The sequence below is a fragment of the Pygocentrus nattereri genome, chromosome 10 (assembly GCF_015220715.1).
Source record: "Pygocentrus nattereri isolate fPygNat1 chromosome 10, fPygNat1.pri, whole genome shotgun sequence".
Classification (NCBI taxonomy): Eukaryota; Metazoa; Chordata; class Actinopteri; order Characiformes; family Serrasalmidae; genus Pygocentrus; species Pygocentrus nattereri.
This window is the reverse complement of record NC_051220.1, coordinates 5,625,234-5,646,094: the sequence shown is the minus strand read 5'-3', so window position 1 is coordinate 5,646,094 and position 20,861 is coordinate 5,625,234. Positions and strand designations below refer to the sequence as shown.

The following is a 20,861-nucleotide window of genomic DNA, read 5'->3' as shown; positions in this document are numbered from 1 at the left end:
ATGGACCTAAATAGAAGGAATGTTACGTTTATTCTGTAATCTAACTTTTGTGTGGATTTATGAATAATAAACTGGTAGGCAGTATTGAAAAACCCTCTGCTGGTTAGGGGGTCCCATGTTGGCTGGCTACTGACTCACTGCCATAACGGCGCTGATGCCAACTTCAATGGCAGCACAATATTAGATTCATTACAGTTGTTCTTTTGGAAATGCTCTTTTTCTAGTTTGGGAATGTGGGAATTTCTAGTTTGGGATTGTTGTTTTAGTGAGACAGAGTGATTACCCATAGCAGATCTGCGAGCAGCACTACATCTGCTGAAAGAGAAGAGCTCATCTTCCAGATGGTGAGAAGAAACTGCTGACAGCATGGAAGGAGGCTCAGGAGATCCTGGGCAGGTGTGAACTGGAGCACCTGCTGAAGAGCAAGTCTGCAGCGAAAAGAAGAACAGAAGGGCAGAGCAGGAAGAGTGAGAGTGTGAGCCAGGCCTTCTCGTCCAACATCAGTGTCTGACCTCACAAGTGTGCTTCTGGAAGAACGGTCAAAAATTCCCATAAACACTCCTAAACCTGGTGGAAAGCCTTCCCAGAAGAGCTGAAGCTGTTATAGCTGCAAAGGGTGGGCCGACATCATATTAAACCCTATGGATTAAGAATGGGACGTCACTCAAATTCAGACTAGCGAATACCTTTGGAAATATAGTGTATATGCATAATTAATGAGAAGGAAGGAAGCTCTTATATGGTCAGAAAGTCCTCGCGCACCTGTTCTCTTCTGAAAATGTTTTATCTGCACCCCCAAGGCCACTGAACAGTGGTTCACAGTAGCCCCTGTCAGTTAGCCAGGCCTCAGAAGAGAAAACATGAGATAAGGCCTGTGCAAATGCAAGGAGTTGACCATTTATCTCCTCTTTGCACTCAAAGAACAGTAAGTACACCCTAAATTTAAACATATCCACCTTCTAAAGCCAAGAACACCATTAAGGAAGTAATTATATACCTTCTGACAGCATGCATCAATCACAGCCATTTAAGGAGAGTGACCGGCTATAATGAACTCCCAAAGGTGCAGCTTCGGTCACCAAAACCACATTTGCTTTCTAATAGGAATTGGCTAGTCTCCTGTCTCACTAGTCTCCTGTAGAAAATCTTTAGATCCCTCATCAAACACATTTAGAAACCATGTTGAACCATTGTTACGTTGTGATATTAACCCATTAATAATGCAACACACACCATCACAGACCTATTAGGAACTAACAGAAATGTTTTTTTTTCAGCAGGCTGGAATGTTCGGTCTGACTGGGGTCACTTTTGTGTTGTCCAAAAACTGAAGGCACCTGTCTCAATGCCTTTCTGCCTGGGTGGGGGGTACCTGAAGCTATCCCAGCTGTCATTGGGTAGTAGGCTGGATACACCCTGGTCACCAGACAGACATATACGTTCACATTCACAATCCTACACACTCACACCTAGGGGCAATTTAACATGTCCAATTGGCCTGACTATATGCCTTTGGACTGTGGAAGGAAACCCACGGAGACACAGGGAGAACATGCAAACTTCACACAGAAAGGACCCTGGCTGGGGAATCGACAGAGGTGGACAAAGTACACAAATCGTTAAAGTAGAGATATCCAAGGTAAAATATTACTCCAGTAAAAGTAGAAGTCCTTACTCTAGACCTGAACTTGAGTAAAAGTACTAAAGTATTTCCCTTCAAATGTACTTAAGTATAAAGTAAAAGTACTAAAAGAGTAATTCTGGCTCTGATCTGGTCCTGTTATCATTTTTATAACCAGACTGGCTTCATGAACTCATTTCAGGTGAAAGTCCTCCAGCGTCTCTCTTGGTAAACCAGTCTTTTAATAGAACGTCATTAATTAGTGACGCTGACGTCTATTAAAATGATCATAAGCTCAAAACACTGAAGGTAAACAGTTTCCATCAGGGAGAACCGAGTGGCTCTGAAATCACTTTTTACACACAAGCAAAGTTTCAGTTTCAGATTTATTTACAACTTAGTTCCAAGTTTAAGTTGAATAAAAACTGGCTTTAAACTCAGGATCACAGATGAGCTCCTTTACTGTGTTGATCTGTAGGCGTCTGTTCATAAACATAAACCAGCCCAAACTCATTTACTATAAAATGAAATGGTGTTTGTAGAAATTCAGAAAAAAGCCGCGTCAGTCTCGACTGCATATGTGGACATATTTCTATATTGTGCTCTATTTACACAAAGTTAGGTTAGTTCATCATTTATGTTGAACAGACTCTCCCAAAGTTTTACGCTGCTGCGCTGACGTTGAACCGCGTGCTGCACTGGGTCGGTATGACCAACAGGTCAAAACCAGCTCTAAACAAAGTGACCGCTGGGCCCTGATTGGTGCTCTGGCTTTGCGCTTCTTTCGTTTTGACATGTTAAACATCCTAACACCCCTGCACCCCTGTTAAACACCCCTGCAAAACATCCTAAATCATTACATTGTAACGCCACTGATATTATGTTGTCCCAAGGCTTAACTTGAGGTTTGTGCACGGGCAAAGTGTAAAATATGTGTATATTACATTTTATTTATTTATTTATTTTACATTTACACATAAATATATATTAATGATACATATAATTGACCATAAAACTGGTCGCATGTACAGTATGATGTCATCATCATACATCCCACAGCCCCTACAGTGAGAGGTTTTGTAGTGTAGTTTTATATGTGTTTTATAACACATATTTATAAACACATTTATATTATTATATAAATACATATTTATAAACACATTTATAAACTTATAAGATTTTGCTCAAACGCTCCATCTTAACCCATTCATTTTGGACTCGCTCGATGGCGCCCTCTAGTGTTTGAGAAACCTGGAAGACATTGCTTCTCTGTAACTTTTCCGGTGAAGTGGTAGAAAGTTGTATAACTGGAGTTTGAAAGTGCTCAAAAATATGACATTGACTTGTGATGTACTTTCTATTTATATCTTAATACCGTTTTAAAATGAGGCCAGGCCAAGATCTCATCTCTTTGCAGTGTAGCCGGGGAGCCCAGAGCCTCAACTCATTTAAAAATGTCAGTCCAGGGGTCCCAGTCCTGTTATCTGCCCAGCCCCTCAGCCTCTAAACCCACCCCTGCTCACAGTGGGCGTCTAGCACACCAGTTCTGGCTGTTTTAGTAACATTAGGTTCTAAAAGCACTTATCTGTAAGAACGTTTAATGTTGGCTGTCCATCGAAACCGCGAAAAAAAGCCCACCTCAGCTAAACTAGCCCCACACAATGAGCCCGGAGCGAGCAGCTTGTCAGCAAGTTTGCGCTGCCGCGGCGCGTTGGACGCCGGTTAATGTAGTCCAGAGCGGGAGTTCAGGCTTAGCCACTCCTCCAGAAAACACTACACTTCCCAGCAGCCCCCTCGCCCTCCACTTGTTTACCCAATGGTTGCTCGGTGCGCCTGTGCACTGACCAATCGGGGGGTAATCTCTTAATTCTAACGGTTAAACACCACGAAAACCCCCCCTTACCAGCGCTGTTTACTTTAATAGTGTTTTTATAGACGGCGGAAGACGCGATCATCTGCGATGTTTTGATTACCGGGACACGTGGTTCTCCAGCTGGATTTGGAGGAATTTTCTGGGAATTTTTTCAAAAGCCCACAGGTGAGATTTCCCTTTCAGCCTCCTTCACAGCTGCGTCCGTCCTCGGGGTGAAAAACACGCTCCTTTAACGTCGTTCGCAGTTTTGATCGACGTCCTGCGCCGCTCGATCCTCTGATGCGCGGGTTTTAAAGGGACACTCCACCGAGTTTTCAAATGTTCCACACAAATGGTTACGATGTAAACAACTCCACTCAGGGTGTTTTTGGTGTCAAATGCTCTGATCTAGAGAATCCTAGAGAAACCAGTCAGATTTGTTCAGAGTGGTGGTGATAGGAACCAGACGTCTGAAGGGTTTAATCCCTCTGAACAGCCCCTCACAGTTATGTTAAAGTTATGACATGAAATGGGTATGAATAGTTTTATGATAGTTTTGTAATAGAGTTCTTTTTTGTTTTTTGCTTACAAAGTCATTTAATCCATTCATGGTGGAGGGGTACATGTGGGGCATTGTGAGGCAAAATAGTCCCCAAAGAAAACATTTTTTTTCCAGATTTATGGCTATTTCACCATCTTCTGCGTTACACTTAAAAACTCAAGAGATATGTGTAGGTTCACTGGAGGTTTAAATAAAATAGATACATTTGTGTTGTAAGCATCATGACCTCTGGTTCCTATCACCAACACTGTTAAGACATCCGAGTCCATGGATTTCTCTACGGTGAACCGTTTCACATCAAACCACTCTGAATGACTCCTTTCACACCTCAAGCACTGAAAAATTCTGGCTGCTTTTCTGTGCTGACAGGTGGAGGACATGAAGGTCTGTGGTGGCGCCTGGGCTCTTCTGAAATCTCTCTGCTCTCCCAGCTGCTCCAGACTGGCCGGCTGGACCTCATGCCAGGTCAGCCGCAGGAACACCAGCAGCCACGGGTCCTCAGACAGTCCTCGAGTTCTTATCACAGGTATAACTGTTACATGTGTATCAACAAACTTTACATTTACACCAGTCCATCTGTTTCATTGCCCCCACACCCCCAGCACACATACACTGTACACTTTTGCCCCTCTTTGTTTTTTCCACTGCCTCGTAAGAGACAGTCCTATTTACCTCAGTGACAATGGGCCTTGGACAAAAGCGTTGAGCTGCATAATGCTGTGCCAGGCCGCATTGTGGTTACACAATACAGTCTGGTGGCAGTGGGGCAGGACAAGCCTAAATGCACAGACACGTTTCCATCATAACACCTTCTTCCTGATTTCAGTACATGCACTGAATTGTAAATCAATACTTAACGTTATGTTGCTTATGTTATATGGTTTACAGATTGGCTTGCATTTGCTGGTAATCAATAGGCCCAGTGTGTTCACTTGTACTGGTAATAACTGTTTATTATTTTAGCTATTTACATGTAGGATGTGAAGTGTTGAGTGTTGTCTAGGTTACAGTTCTTGCCACCACCAAATATATTCACCTGTCCTTGCATAACAGCACAAGAACTGGTGTAAATAAGCCATTCATTAAAGGTCAGGTTCAGCCTAGACTTCATTGTGCCATTAAACTGTTGCCTTTATTCAGTTATTAATTTCAAGTCTTATCGTTTTTAACTGTTATAACTTAGTTACAAGTTAGTTATAACTTAGTTAACTGGCGGCACATATTCAGGCCTTTAAAGGGTTGAACGATCCTGGTTACTAAAACTACTAGCGATGTAATATGAAATGATGGCAAATAACCACTTTAGTATGATTTGGAGTGGAAGACAGCAAATCCTCTATTTAACCACTTAAAATCCCAGGCTTATTATATACTAAGGCTGAGTATTCAGTAACAACAGGACCTAACCCCCAACTGCCCCCCGGGTGCTGCAGATTGGCCTGCCCATCGCTCTGGGCAAGTGTGCTCACTGCCCCCTAGTGTGTGTGCGCTCACTAGTGTGTATGTGGTGTGTCACTTCATGGATGGGTTAAATGCAGAGGTGAAATTTCCCTGTTGTGGGACTAATAAGGGTCACTTAATCTTAATACCTTTTGACCAATTCTGTCCCACTTTCAAAAGGGCCCCTAATGGGTGCATTGAGCCTCATTATGGTTACCAAAATGGAAAACATGGAGAACCAAACCACTTTGCAAATACAACTATGACAGAAATGTTTACTCTTAGTCATGTACACTGTTCAAAAAAATAAAGGGAGCACTCAAATAACACATCCTAGATCTGAATGAATGAAATTCTCATTGAATACTTTGTTCTGTACAAAGTTGAATGTGCTGACAAAATCACACAAAAATCATCAATGGAAATCAAATTTATTAACCAATGGAGGCCTGGATTTGGAGTCACACACAAAATTAAAGTGGAAAAACACACGACAGGCTGATCCAACTTTGATGTAATGTCCTTAAAACAAGTCAAAATGAGGCTCAGTATTGTGTGTGGCCTCCACGTGCCTGTATGACCTCCCTACAACGCCTGGGCATGCTCCTGATGAGGTGGTGGATGGTCTCCTGAGGGATCTCCTCCCAGACCTGGACTAAAGCATCCGCCAACTCCTGGACAGTCTGTGGTGCAACGTGGCGTTGGTGGATGGAGCAAGACATGATGTCCCAGATGTGCTCAATCAGATTCAGGTCTGGGGAACGGGCGGGCCAGTCCATAGCTTCAATGCCTTCATCTTGCAGGAACTGCTGACACACTCCAGCCACATGAGGTCTAGCATTGTCCTGCATTAGGAGGAACCCAGGGCCAACCGCACCAGCATATGGTCTCACAAGAGGTCTGAGGGTCTCATCTCGGTACCTAATGGCAGTCAGGCTACCTCTGGCGAGCACATGGAGGGCTGTGCGGCCCTCCAAAGAAATGCCACCCCACACCATTACTGACCCACTGCCAAACCGGTCATGCTGAAGGATGTTGCAGGCAGCAGATCGCTCTTCACGGCGTCTCCAGACTCTGTCACGTCTGTCACATGTGCTCAGTGTGAACCTGCTTTCATCTGTGAAGATCACACGGCGCCAGTGGCGAATTTGCCAATCCTGGTGTTCTCTGGCAAATGCCAAGCGTCCTGCACGGTGTTGGGCTGTGAGCACAACCCCCATCTGTGGACGTCGGGCCCTCATACCATCCTCATGGAGTCGGTTTCTAACCGTTTGTGCAGACACATGCACATTTGTGGCCTGCTGGAGGTCATTTTGCAGGGCTCTGGCAGTGCTCCTCCTGTTCCTCCTTGCACAAAGGCGGAGGTAGTGATCCTGCTGCTGGATTGCTGCCCTCCTACGGCCTCCTCCACGTCTCCTGGTGTACTGGCCTGTCTCCTGGTAGCGCCTCCAGCATCTGGACACTACACTGACAGACACAGCAAAACTTCTTGCCACAGTTCGCATTGATGTGCCATCCTGGAAGAGCTGCACTACCTGAGCCACTTGTGTGGGTTGTAGAGTCCGTCTCCTGCTACCACAAGTGTGAAAGCACCACCAACATTCAAAAGTGACCAAAACATCAGCCAGAAAGCAGAAAGGTACTGAGAAGTGGTCTGTGGTCCCCACCTGAAGAACCACTCCTTTATTGAGTGTGTCTTGCTAATCGCCAGTAATTTCCACCTGTTGTCTGTTCCATTTGCACAACAGCTGTGAAATTGATTGTCAATCAGTGTTGCTTCCTAAGTGGACAGTTTGATTTCACAGAGGTTTGATTTACTTGGAGTTATATTGTGTTGTTTAAGTGTTCCCTTTATTTTTTAAGCAGTGTATTTTTGATAATTATTATTTATGTTGGCAATCCTTTACATGTTCAACAAAGCTCAATAGCTCATTACATATAAAAAGAAAGCACATGCCATGTGTTAAAACCACTGCTGAACAATTATGGCAAATGAAGACCTTTTAGGAACCTCTGGTCTTCTTGGAATTTTTATCCTCTCTCTGTAAATAAGGCTGAAACCGCATTAGGCCTTGTTGGACCTAGCTGGCTAAAACTGAACAAGGGCATATTGTGCTGATGTGTTCTTGTACCCGCTCATTGCCGCTTGCAGCTACATTTTTCATCTTTTATCTTTGTTTATCATATTCTTTCTCTATTTGAAGGTGGACTGGGGCAGCTTGGTGTTGGACTGGCGCAAATGCTGAGGTGTGTGTTGACTTTGTAGAGAGAGAAAGAGGGAACAGCAGTAAGACCCCAGTGAATCACAGTTAGAATTGTGTAGATTCACCATTTTATTCGTGCACGAGAATCTGGATTATTTGCCTCAAAAGATCACAATAATTGGGAGATTTTCTCATTTTTCTGTATAATTAAATCATTACGATGTAAACAATGTCATTCAGAGTGGTTTGATGTGAGATGCTCTGTACCAGAGAAGCTTACCGAGTCAGTGGTGATGATAGGAACCAGATGTCAGAAGAATTTAACGCCTCTAAAAGCTCCCTCACAGACAGATAGTACATGAAATTACACGAATACACTATGTGATAATGTTTTAAACATTGAAGTTTGCTAAAGTTGTGAATGAAAACTGCTTGTGGGATGGTCATAAATCAAAAAATGCTTTTTTTTTGTTTTGAAAATTAATTCATAATTATTTACCCGCTGTTTTTAATTGTATTAGGGAAAATATGAAGCATGTAAGCCTGTAACATCAAAATGTTGCTGTATATTAAAATATGTCTAAAATGTTGACAGGAACAACCGCTAATGAGTGTGGCATTGTTGATGTCGTCAGTGACTCAAATGATGCCCATTACAACAGTCACCATCATTGAGGAAACGTTATATTAGGCAATAACAATATGTAGAAATCTTCTGTATCTCAATGAGTGACTGATATTTTTCTGTTTCTGAATCTTGGTGACCTCAGAGAGCAGTATGGGAAAGAAAACGTGATCCTGTCTGACATCAAAAGACCTCCAGCGGACGTTTTCAACATGGGTATGTCAGTCCTGGGGCAGATTTTGGGAAATTGCTATTCATTTTACTGGAAAATGGATTCCAATTCAATTTGCATGGAAGGATACACTATATGTCCAAACTTTATGGGCACCTGCTCAGTGTTTCTTCTGAAATCAAGGGTATAGTCATAGTAGTCATAATTTTACTTTGTGGTCTATACACATAATTATACACATAATTTGTCCCATATTGCCAGCCCTGAAATGCTCTATTAAAGCTCATATGTCTTTAAGCCCCCCTCCCGATGAGGCCAGTGTTCCTTTATTGGTCAATCCTCCCACTCTGCTCTGACTGGTCAACCGCCAGAGCTGTTCCGCCCTTCATGTTCCGCCCCTGTCTTGCAGCCCACAGACTAGGACATACAGAGCAAAGTGAGGCCACAGCAGCAGACAGGTCTCTCTCCCTCTTTCTCTCTCTCTCTGCCAACTTTTAGTGATGTGTTTAATTAGCAACTGACAAATCCTGCTCAATCTGCCTTTATAAGGTGTGTAACATAACACCATTAATCTTTCGTGATAAGCTGGTTCTCACTGTTCAGTGGGGAGTGGAGTGGATTTAGGGTGCAATGATAAAAGAGCAGCTCTCGAGTGTGACTCGGCTCCCTTCGTTCTTTCCAAATAGCTGTTGAAAGGAACCTCACTAGCAACATCACTAGCAGACAAACTCTTCTCTCCTGAACAGCTGTAAACACCGGTGTGGCTGTTTTTCTAACGCCATCAGCTGAATGAACTCTTCCCAGGCTCCTGTAGTTGCTGGCCTTTGTGTGAGGGCGTGCAAAACTTCCCAGTAGGCAAGATTGTGTATGAGATGATGTCACCATGTAACAGCGAAAAAGGCTGGAATTCCAATTCCAATTTCAGGCAGCTACGTAACACCCTAAAGGAAAGAGAAAAACAAAAAAAAGGTCCCCTTTAAGAGGGAATTGGTCCCCCCTTTATTGCAGTAACAGCCTCTACCCTTCTGCTAAGGCTTTACACAAGATCTTGGAACATTGATGGGAGGATTTGATTCCATTCAGCCACAATAGCATTAGTGAGGTCAGGTGATTAGTTCTAGATCACTTCAACTCATCCTAAGGGTATTGGATGGAGCTCTATACCACCAGAGAACGCACCTCCAATTCTCTACAGCCCAGTGCTGGGTAGTTTTATACCCCTCTATACCCCTCTGACACATTGGGCCTGATGACGTTAAGCTCATATACAGCTGCTCCAGAACATCCCATTCTATTAGTCAGTGCTGTTCTATAGAGATTTGACAAGCTGTTTGTGCACCTGTGTCAGCCATGGGTGCACCTTAAAGTAGCCGAATTCACTCATTACAAGGGGTGTGGATACTTTTGGACATGTAGTGTATTTCTTGCTTCTTTTGTAGTCATTGCTCTGTGCTGATTTAACGCTGTCAGTGAATTTTGACATGGAATCAGTGCATTGGTATGTGGAAATCATGTGTATCAATGAGCTGAACAGGTCCCTTCGTGTATGCCGATGTGCTGGACTATAAAAACCTGCGGGAGCTGGTGGTGAATAACCGGATCACGTGGTTGGTGCATTACAGTGCCCTGCTGAGTGCTGTGGGAGAGGCCAACGTCACACTAGCCAGGACCATCAACATCACAGGTGAGTTGGTTTAAGAAAACTGCAGCAACTTTATGCTTTATTGGAGCCCTGACAGCGTTAAAAGATACGTTTTAAATCCCACAAACGGGGAAGTTCCACCTCTGCATTTAACCCATCCATGAAGTGAAACACCACATACAAACTAGTGAATACACACACTAGGGGGCAGTGAGCACACTTGCCCAGAGTGGTGGGCAGCCCTATCCACAGCGCCCGGGGAGCAATTGGGGGTTAGGTGTCTTGCTCAAGGATACCTCAGTCATGGACTGTCGGCACTGGGGATCAAACCGGCAACCTTCCTGTCACAGGGCCAGTTCCCTAACCTCCAGCCCACGACTGCCCCCAGAAGAGGAGTTTGGGGAAAGAAATCTAATTTATACAGTTTTCCATCTTTGCTCCAAATGTAGTCAATCAGCCAAGACAAGTTTGCCTACTTAGTTTTGCACTGGAGCTACAAGGCTAATGTAACTAACAAGTAATAGAAGCCAGAGACATTATAAAGGAGGAAAGGACACTGGTTAAAATATGAATGGGAAAACTTATAGCGCTCAACATGGCATCTGTTTATGGAGAAAGCACCGCCCTTGAAGAAATAGAGCCATTCAGCTCGCTGTTTCAGCTACAAGTGGGAACGCCCTCTTGTTGTAGGCATTTGAGCAATCGAAGAGGCCAGAACAAGCTGAAAAATCATTTATTTGAGCCAAATGATACAAACTATTTAAGCTGCTTTGGTCCAATTTTATCCAATTTGGTCCAATTTTTTTGTGATTTCAATTAAATTCATTATATTTGAAACATGAATATGGCTTCTGGTTTTGGTTTTGTAAGTTTTTACCCATTCAAAGAGGTAGGAGCAGCCTATATGAGTGGAAATAACCGCCTGGCGCCTTTGCCACGACGGCCACTGTGTGGACAGACTTTCCTGTAATGACTTTGTAGAAGCCTATACTCCGTCAAGAGCTACTGGTTTTGTTATGTAGTGGTCTTCTCATAATGGCAAAGTACTTATGAGGCAAATTGAAACTATATTTGGGTTAAGAGGAAAATCTATTTATTGCAGAATTCTTCTTTTAAGGCATTTATCTTGAACGTCCGTGGAAATTGTCCCTGTATCCTGTATGTCTCAGTATGTGCTGATGTCCTAGTATAGGCTAAAAAATATCAGCGAAAACACAGATCTACAGATTTCTAAAGCCACTTTCCTCCCATTTTCGCCAGAAAACCTTTCCTCAAAAGTTGAACAGTTTCTTGTAAAATGTCTCTGAACGGTCGACTGTTTTACGAGGCTGAAGTCGCTTCTCATTCGCCAGTTTGTCTTCGAATTTTCCCATTCCACCTTAAATTCTGACTGAGGTGCCTAATATTTTTCAGAATTTAGTGTGTCCACTAAAACTGCAGGGATATTTATCCACATCTTTGAAGTTCAGTCTTAGAAGTTGACTGCTTCTCACTGTCCAAGTAATCCCAAGGACACTCAGTGATGTTAAGTTCTGGACTCTGAGGTGGTCAGCCTGTTGTTCTGAGAACACCAGAAGCTTTTCTATTTGATTTGCACATTTTTCTCAGTGAGGTTCTTCTTGAACAGCTACACATCCTTTCAGACCCACAGCGCTGAGTTGTCTTCTCACAGCGGAAGGATGGACAGAAACACCTGTGGATGTTTTCAGATCTGAAGCAGCTTCATTTTCTCCTCTCTCTCAAAGATGAAAGCTGGAAGTGCTGTTTATCTGATGGGGACAGTAATGGTGGTCTACCAGGTCTTTTGCGGTTATTAGGGGTCCCATTTTCTCTCAACAGCAGTGTCAATCTCTTCAGAAATATCTCCTGAAGGATGAATAACTTTCACTTGAAATGAAATAAGTGAAGGGTGGTCTCTAACATTTGCTTAGTACTCCCCCCCCATACCCTGTACTGTATATAGAATGTGTACATATGAGCATGTCTTTTATCTGTTTTCATCTTTCTCCTCTCCTTTTCTCAACCCACTCCACTCCTCTTGTCTTCTCTCATCTGTTTCTCTCCTCTCCTCTCCTCTCCTCTCACCTCCTCTCCTCTCAGGTTTGCATAATGTTTTAGATCTGGCTCTGGAGAATTGTCTGCGTCTCTTTGTGCCCAGCACCATTGGGGCATTTGGGCCTTCCTCCCCCAGAGACCCTGCCCCCGATCTCTGCATCCAGAGGCCTCGGACAATCTACGGCGTCTCCAAAGTACACGGAGAGCTGATGGGCGAGGTCAGCATTTTCACTCTACCGCTTTTGTTTGGAATCACCGTACAAAAGTTTCAAAAATGTTGTGGCAGATTAATTTATACAATTATTATAACGTATTTTGTGATTCAGAGGTTTCAAATAATTCGGGATAATAAGAAAACAGAACATAGCTGAAGATAATGAGCAGAACTTGTCTGAGAAACTTGTACACCATCAAGAGGTTTCAACAAAATTCATGTCTCATTATCATCATCTATGCTGATCACATCTTGAGTGGGTATCTTGACAGAAGATTATCATACATAGAAAATTACATTGAAATAATCGACTTAAATCGACATTATGTTGAGATTTTTTGTATATAAAATAGCAAAAAGTATGAATATGACGAGTGCTTCCAAACTTTTAAAAGATACTGTGCGGTGAAGTCACATCTCACACATCACACATTTCACACAAGATTCATACATTATGATGTTTGTTATGTGGCAATGATGTTGTAAACGTTAACCTGTTGCTATCAGTATCTCCACCATAAATATGGCTTGGATTTCCGCTGCCTGCGTTATCCTGGAGTTATCTCGGCCACAACGAAGCCCGGCGGAGGCACCACAGGTAACAGCAAATGTTCACCCACTCACTGAACTCACTCGATGCTGTATTTGTCCTGTCATTCCACACCATCTTCTGTTCGGTCACTTAAATAAGGCAAATAAACGTAACATACAAGGGCTGAACCAACAGTTTAGTGTGTCAAAATAGACAAAAAAATCAACCGTACCCCCATGGATAGTTAATCAGCCAAGACATGCTGCTTGAAGTTTGCTTTCATTAGTTTTGCAATGGAGCTACACGGCTAATGTAGTTAACTAGTAATGGATACCAGAGATATAATAAAGGATGAGAGCGGTCACTGATTGAAAAAGCTTGTAACACTCAACACGTTGTCCGTTTACGGAGAAAGTCCTACCCATCAATAAAAGACTGGATAAGGCACTGGCCTCCTAAACCAGGGATTGTGGGTTTGAGTACTATTGGTTGGTGTAGTGTGTAACACTTCTACGCTGTAGACTGGGGTTCAATCCCTGGCCTGGGCGAGCACCCTACACTTCATCAAGTCCTTGGGCAAGACTCCTAACACCACCTTCACCTATCTGTGTGAAATTGCAAGTCACTCTGGATAAGAGCATCGGCCAAATGCCATAAATGTAAATGGAGCCGATACGCTTCATATCACTGCTGTCGGAACAAAACCTTGTATCTCCATTTTTGTCATTTTTCAGTTTTTGACGTAATTTGAAAATACCTATGGTCCTATATATTGTGCGTAAATTCCATGATGAATGGACCAACAGAAATGACTTAAAATGGCTTGGTGTCACGATTGGCCCCTCCCAGTCCTGTCCATCTGCGTTTGTTTTGGTTTTCTAGTCCTGCCCCCTCGTTTCATGACTCCACCTCCACCTGATTGTCTCCACCTGTGTTTGCACCTGTCCCTTGTTACCCTTGTGTATTTAAGCCCTGTGTTTTCCCCGGTCTGGATACTGGTCTTTGTTTAATACTCTGTCTGTGTTTGTTGGTGTTATATGCTGTGTTGTTTGTACTGGTGTTTGTTTGGTTCTGGTCTCTGTCATGTCTGTCCCCCGATCCATCCGTGTTGGCTCTATGACGCTGGACCATCTCGACCCTGATTTTGGATTTGCACTTAATAAATCTCGCTTATCTCAGCACGTCCGCCTCCTTGCTCCCCGTCACACTTGGAAAAAAAGTCTGGTTCCATTGCTGAACTTGTGTTGAGTTGAGATAATGCCTCAGCCTTTAGTGTCTAACACAGCCCTGTTTGATGAACTGTAGAATGTATCGCTTTATTGCACTCGTTACGTTTACATATTGTCACAATAAGGCAATAGATTATTACAGTTGCTCTTTAGTCGGTCTATGGCTTGCCTAGATTACACTGCCTTTCTCTCCTCAGACTACGCCGTTCAGATCTTTCATGATGCTCTCGGCAGCGGCCACCATGAATGCTACTTGCGCCCGCAGACACGTTTACCCATGATGCACATCTCTGACTGCCATCGGGCCACCATAGAGTTCATGCAAGCAGACGAGTGCCAGCTCTCCCTGCGCACCTACAACATCGCAGCCATAAGCTTCACACCTGAGGAGGTGGCAGCAGAGATCCGTAAACATGTACCACAACTGACGGTCACCTACAAACCCGACCCAGTCCGCCAGAACATCGGTATGAAGAAATGACAACATTAAGAAAAAGAATGATTGATTGATTGATGGGTGGATTCATTCATTCAGCCATCCATTCATTCATTCATTCATTCATTCATTCATTCATTCGTATGCCAAATGCATTGCCAAGCAGGGCTGCATGACATGTAGATGTTTATTATTCAGTATGGGTAGTTTTTTTTATATTATTAATGTAATTAAAGTACTACAATTGCATCCAAACCTTTAAACAGCCCATGTGAAGTTGCATGTTTTGTTCATTTTCAAAGTAAACATAAGTTACCGCATCCATACAGAGAATATGCTTAAATATCCCATTAACATATTGGGAAAAACATCTAATAGCAAGAATCTGTAAAAAAAAATTATCTGACAAAATGAACAATGAGCATAGAAACAAGGATGGTCATAATGTTATGCCTGATCGATATATAATGTATATGTTTGTGCATGTGTGTGTGTGTGTGTGTGTGTGTGTGTATATATATGTATGTACTGTATATATGCTACTTTGTACTGTCATAAGTGAGTAACTAGACTCCCACCCGGTTCCGTGAGCCCATTTCCAGCTAGTGCTCAAGCCTCTGCTGCTCATCCCAGATTGAGGAAGAGACATAATAATTTTTGTATAAATATCTCAAATGCACATTGTCAGTAAGGACATAAAGTTTGATTTCAATGATTGTTGTTGTCATCTTTTGTCAAGCATTGCTGCATGTATAGGTATAATAAGAACAGTGAAGGTTCACAGACTATACAGTGACTCACAGACTAATTGAAAAGCCGTTAATGTCTGATGTGTTTTGTCTTTTGGTCTATAGCGGACAGCTGGCCAATGCGATTCGACGACTCCAACGCTCGGCGGGACTGGGGCTGGAAGCCAGCCTACGGTCTCCCGGAGCTAGTCACGGACATGCTGGACCGTGTCCAGAACAAGAGGACCAACGCTGGCCTGCCTGTTAGCTAGCAGTTTGGCTATCTGCCTCTGACCACATGGATCACCATCCCCCACCACGCTCACGGTAAAGGGGGGCTGTGTCTTCAAACCTGGACTTTTCACATTATTCCAGCCACTGAGAGTCTTCAACATAAGCTAACCTTCTCATCAGAGACTAGCACTACCTGTGGATTCCTGACACTCACAGACACACACACATACACTTTCCGGCAGCCTCGGCCTTTCTCTGGGATTTACTCCCTAGAGAGTGGACCTTCTGTCCTGAGGGGAATGGGCAGAAACTTTGGGCGCTAGTTCTTTTTGCGTAACAACGTCATCATGACCTCCTGATTTCTCCGTCATCTTTCCCTTTCTCATAAAAGCTGTTACTGTAGCTCGCTGCAGTAGCTAGTGAAATGACTGACTAGCAGCCAGGCTAAACAACGCGTTTCTGCTAATGGGTTTGGCTAATTAGAAGCCAAGCTAAACAAAGCGTTTCTGCTAACGAGTTTGGCTAATTAGCAGCCAAGCTAAACAAAGCGTTTCTGCTAACGAGTTTGGCTAATTAGCAGCCAAGCTAAACAAAGCGTTTCTGCTAACGAGTTTGGCTAATTAGCAGCCAAGCTAAACACAATGTTTCTGCTAACGAGTTTGGCTAATTAGCAGCCAACCTAAACAAAGCATTTCTGCTAATGGGTTTGGCTAATTAGCAGCCAAGATAAACACAATGTTTCTGCTAATGAGTTTGGCTACTTAGCAGCCAAGCTAAACAAAGCGTTTCTGCTAATGAGTTTGGCTTATTAGCAGCCAAGCTAAACAGCGTTTCTGCTAATGAGTTTGGCTAATTAGCAGCCAAGCTAAACATAGCGTTTCTGCTAATGAGTTTGGCTAATTAGCAGCCAAGCTAAACAAAGCATTTCTACTAATGAGTTTGGCTAATTAGCAGCCAAGCTAAATACAATGTTTCTGCTAATGAGTTTGGCTACTTAGCAGCCAAGCTAAACAAAGCGTTTCGGTTAATGAGTTTGGCTAATTAGCAGCCAAGCTAAACAGTGTTTCTGCTAATGAATTTGGCTAATTAGCAGCCAAGCTAAACAAAGCGTTTCTGCTAATGAGTTTGGCTAATTAGCAGCCAAGCTAAACATAGCATTTCTGCTAATGAGTTTCGCTCATTAGCAGCCAAGCTAAACAAAGCGTTTCTGCTAATGAGTTTAGCTAATTAGCAGCCAAGCTAAACAGCGTTTCTGCTAATGAGTTTGGCTAATTAGCAGCCAAGCTAAACAAAGCATTCCTGCTAATGAGTTTGGCTATTTAGCAGCCAAGCTAAACAAAGCGTTTCTGCTAATGAGTTTGGCTAATTAGCAGCCAAGCTAAACAAAGCATTTCTGCTAATGAGTTTGGCTAATTAGCAGCCAAGCTAAACATAGCATTTCTGCTAATGAGTTTGGCTAATTAGCAGCCAAGCTAAACAAAGCGTTCCTGCTAATGAGTTTGGCTATTTAGCAGCCAAGCTAAACAAAGCGTTCCTGCTAATGAGTTTGGCTATTTAGCAGCCAAGCTAAACAAAGCATTTCTGCTAATGAGTTTGGCTAATTAGCAGCCAAGCTAAACATAGCATTTCTGCTAATGAGTTTGGCTACTTAGCAGCCAAGCTAAACAAAGCGTTTCTGTTAATGAGTTTGGCTAATTAGCAGCCAAGCTAAACAGTGTTTCTGCTAATGAATTTGGCTAATTAGCAGCCAAGCTAAACAAAGCGTTTCTGCTAATGAGTTTGGCTAATTAGCAGCCAAGCTAAACATAGCATTTCTGCTAATGAGTTTGGCTACTTAGCAGCCAAGCTAAACAAAGCGTTTCTGTTAATGAGTTTGGCTAATTAGCAGCCAAGCTAAACAGTGTTTCTACTAATGAATTTGGCTAATTAGCAGCCAAGCTAAACAAAGCGTTTCTGCTAATGAGTTTGGCTAATTAGCAGCCAAGCTAAACATAGCATTTCTGCTAATGAGTTTCGCTCATTAGCAGCCAAGCTAAACAAAGCGTTTCTGCTAATGAGTTTAGCTAATTAGCAGCCAAGCTAAACAGCGTTTCTGCTAATGAGTTTGGCTAATTAGCAGCCAAGCTAAACAAAGCATTCCTGCTAATGAGTTTGGCTATTTAGCAGCCAAGCTAAACAAAGCGTTTCTGCTAATGAGTTTGGCTAATTAGCAGCCAAGCTAAACAAAGCATTTCTGCTAATGAGTTTGGCTAATTAGCAGCCAAGCTAAACATAGCATTTCTGCTAATGAGTTTGGCTAATTAGAAGCCAAGCTAAACAAAGCGTTCCTGCTAATGAGTTTGGCTATTTAGCAGCCAAGCTAAACAAAGCGTTCCTGCTAATGAGTTTGGCTATTTAGCAGCCAAGCTAAACAAAGCGTTTCTACTAATGAGTTTGGCTAATTAGCAGCCAAACTAAACAAAGCATTTCTGCTAATGAGTTTGGCTAATTAGCAGCCAAGCTAAACATAGCATTTCTGCTAATGAGTTTGGCTACTTAGCAGCCAAGCTAAACAAAGCATTTCTGCTAATGAGTTTGGCTAATTAGCAGCCAAGCTAAACATAGCGTTTCTGCTAATGAGTTTGGCTAATTAGCAGCCAAGCTAAACAAAGCGTTTCTGCTAATGAGTTTGGCTAATTAGCAGCCAAGCTAAACAAAGCGTTTCTGCTAATGAGTTTGGCTAATTAGCAGCCAAGCTAAACATAGCGTTTCTGCTAATGAATTTGGCTAATTAGCAGCCAAGCTAAACATAGCGTTTCTGCTAATGAATTTGGCTAATTAGCAGCCAAGCTAAACATAGCGTTTCTGCTAATGAATTTGGCTAATTAGCAGCCAAGCTAAACAGTGTTTCTGCTAATGAGTTTGGCTAATTAGCGTCCAGGTTAAGCTAGGCTTTTCTCCCCGTCACCTTTGCTAAAAGAACATCTGGTTAAAGGAAAACAAGTGAAAATGCTGTCCTGACTAACGAGACGTTAGCAGAATCGAGTGAAGCTAATGTTGCGTGCTAAAGTGATCACAACCTCCCGACACCTCTGTCTTTTTCTCTCTCCCGTCAACTCATAATTCAGGGCCGCATCCACCTTTTCCCGTTTTCCCATTCTGCTTTCGCTCACAGTTGACAAATTCTGGTTGTCTTGGTCAGTTGGTTTGATTCGGCTGCTGCAGTGTACCCATTCCCTGTGACCTCAGAAAGCCGTCACTGGCCATCGGGCCGACGGTAACATTGTCTTAAGCGTGCTGACCAGAGTGCTGTGTTACCGGTGGGGATTTTTAGGGTTTGGCTCCGGGTGCTTCTCTTAAACCCAGTTGTTCCTCTTCACGATCTTATCTGGTTCGAGGCCTTATTTATTCATTCATTTATTTATTTGTTTTATAGCATTTTAAGGGCTGTAGACCTTCTATTAGCTTAGTTTGGTGGTGTGGTTTAGCTATATCAAGTTATATCATGGCCTGTGTATCTATATACTTCAGTTAGAGCATGCCAGCAAATGCAAAGACAAAATGAGACAGGAGTCAGACGGTCTTTATGCTCTTATAATGTAAAGGTATGTAAACAGGTGCCATCTAGTTCAGACCTACAGGCCTCTGTAACATATCGTGTCATACTGGATAAACACCAAAAAGCTGCCTTGTATCTCGCTGTTCCTCTTCCACTGGCAAAACGTCAGCCTTTCAGGCCAAAGTCCAAACTATTTCCTTCTGTTCTTCTGTCTGGTGGTTCTAAACGTGACTAGGATAATAGAAGTATCTCTTTTTTTTATTCAGTTTTCAAAGTAAATCTCACGCAAGCAAATGCGTGCTCTATCTTTTTTCTCCGTCTTGCTCTCGCCAATGGCTGGGTACAATGTAGACAGTCAATATCCATTTGTTGTGAGTCCAGCTCACGATAAGACAACACTGCAAAAGCAGTCAGACATCAAATCCTTATGCTGGCCCAGGCTAGGAGGCCAAACTAGAGAGCGCTGCGGCTGAGGTCAGTCCCATTTCAGGTCAGCCAGTTCAGAAGATGAACCTAATTCATGCAGTTCACAACCAACCAACCTGCTCAATATTGCAATTCAGAATCCGAGTGGCAGGATTCAGGCTGGAGCATCTCCCGGACAGCCTGAGAAGAGATGACGCTGAATCGGCCTCGGAGGAACACAAGACAGTCAACTTCACGTTGAAACACTCTCTCTGTCTTCATCAATGGGGTGTGATTTTTTTTTGGGGGGGGGGGCAAAATGTGTTGAAATAAGCCTTAATGCTCCATTAATGTTTCATCTTGAAGGCAAATCAGTTAAACATTCCCATGCCGAATTGGTGGACAATATTGCAGTGCAAGTTTATTTATCAGGAAAAAAAAAAAGAAATAAATTCTTTCGTTTCCTTAGAATGGTCTTTCTCTTTATTTTTGGATTGTCTATGCTCCAGACCAATAGCACGGGCCCTCGCAGGACAAGCAGCAGGGCCCGATCTCTAAAATGGTAAAACCTTTTATTTGGCCGAACAGCTAAATACTTTGTATGCTGAACTTATGAGATCCAAATATATAGTGTGATACAACCAGTTAGGTTAAAGTTAGGTTAAAGATGCTGGTGGGTGGGGTGGCACACCTTAAACCCTTTAATGTTCTGCTCAACCGTTTGGTAGAGCACATTTTGAGACACTATACGTGCCACAAAGTGCCGTCTCGACCACTCGGCATGAATATTATAAAAATCGTGGGGTCAAAAAAAACAAATCAAGCAAAAAAAAAACATCAATTGTTTTTATTATTGCCCAAACAAAAAACACAAAATATAAAATTCCCTTGCTGTTTTCATTAAACGCTATTTCATATAGCGAGCGAATACTTCTGGAGATATAGTGTATATGTAAGATACCTAACTGTCACGCTACTTTGCACTGTCATGAGTGAATAGCTAGGCTTCCTCTCCGTCCCTGTTCCGTGAGACCGTTTTCAGCTGGTGGACCTAATTAAAAGCTCAAGCCTCTGCTGCTCATACCGGATCGAGGAAGAGGAAGAGGCTGCCAATCATTTTTATACAAATATCTCAAATGCACATTGTCAATAAGGAAATAAAGCTTGGCTTCAATAGGTATTGCTGTCTATTGTCAAGCATTGTACACGTATGGTTATAACGCAAGTACAAAGTAAGTCGTAGTTATGAGAAAGTAAGTGATAACTATGAGATTAACTATGAGATGCTAATTCAGAATTTTGAGAGAGTCTCATTATGAGTCGCTAAGTCATAATTACGAGATGCTACGTCATACTTATGAGACAGTACTTC

General features: G+C 42.7%; 1 protein-coding gene across 1 annotated transcript; it reads left to right on the top strand.

Annotated features, from left to right (window-relative positions):
• Window positions 1–3,502: 3,502 nt before the first annotated feature.
• Window positions 3,503–19,914, top strand: tdh2 (L-threonine dehydrogenase 2). Its single transcript, XM_017707788.2, has 9 exons — window positions 3,503–3,659; window positions 4,405–4,561; window positions 7,680–7,722; window positions 8,450–8,520; window positions 10,011–10,160; window positions 12,219–12,391; window positions 12,895–12,985; window positions 14,346–14,615; window positions 15,439–19,914. Exons 2-9 carry the CDS (start codon window positions 4,414–4,416, stop codon window positions 15,582–15,584), a joined length of 1,092 nt encoding a protein of 363 aa, XP_017563277.1. The 5' UTR covers window positions 3,503–3,659; window positions 4,405–4,413; the 3' UTR covers window positions 15,585–19,914.
• The last annotated feature ends 947 nt before the right edge of the window (window positions 19,915–20,861 follow it).

Excerpts from the sequence above, each read along its gene's own strand:
- tdh2 (XM_017707788.2), top strand. The coding sequence starts at position 4,414 with ATGAAGGTCTGTGGTGGCGCCTGGGCTCTTCTGAAATCTCTCTGCTCT. Across the intron at positions 4,562-7,679 it reads TCCTCGAGTTCTTATCACAG|GTGGACTGGGGCAGCTTGGT; the intron begins GTATAACTGTTA and ends CTCTATTTGAAG. Across the intron at positions 12,392-12,894 it reads ACGGAGAGCTGATGGGCGAG|TATCTCCACCATAAATATGG; the intron begins GTCAGCATTTTC and ends TGTTGCTATCAG.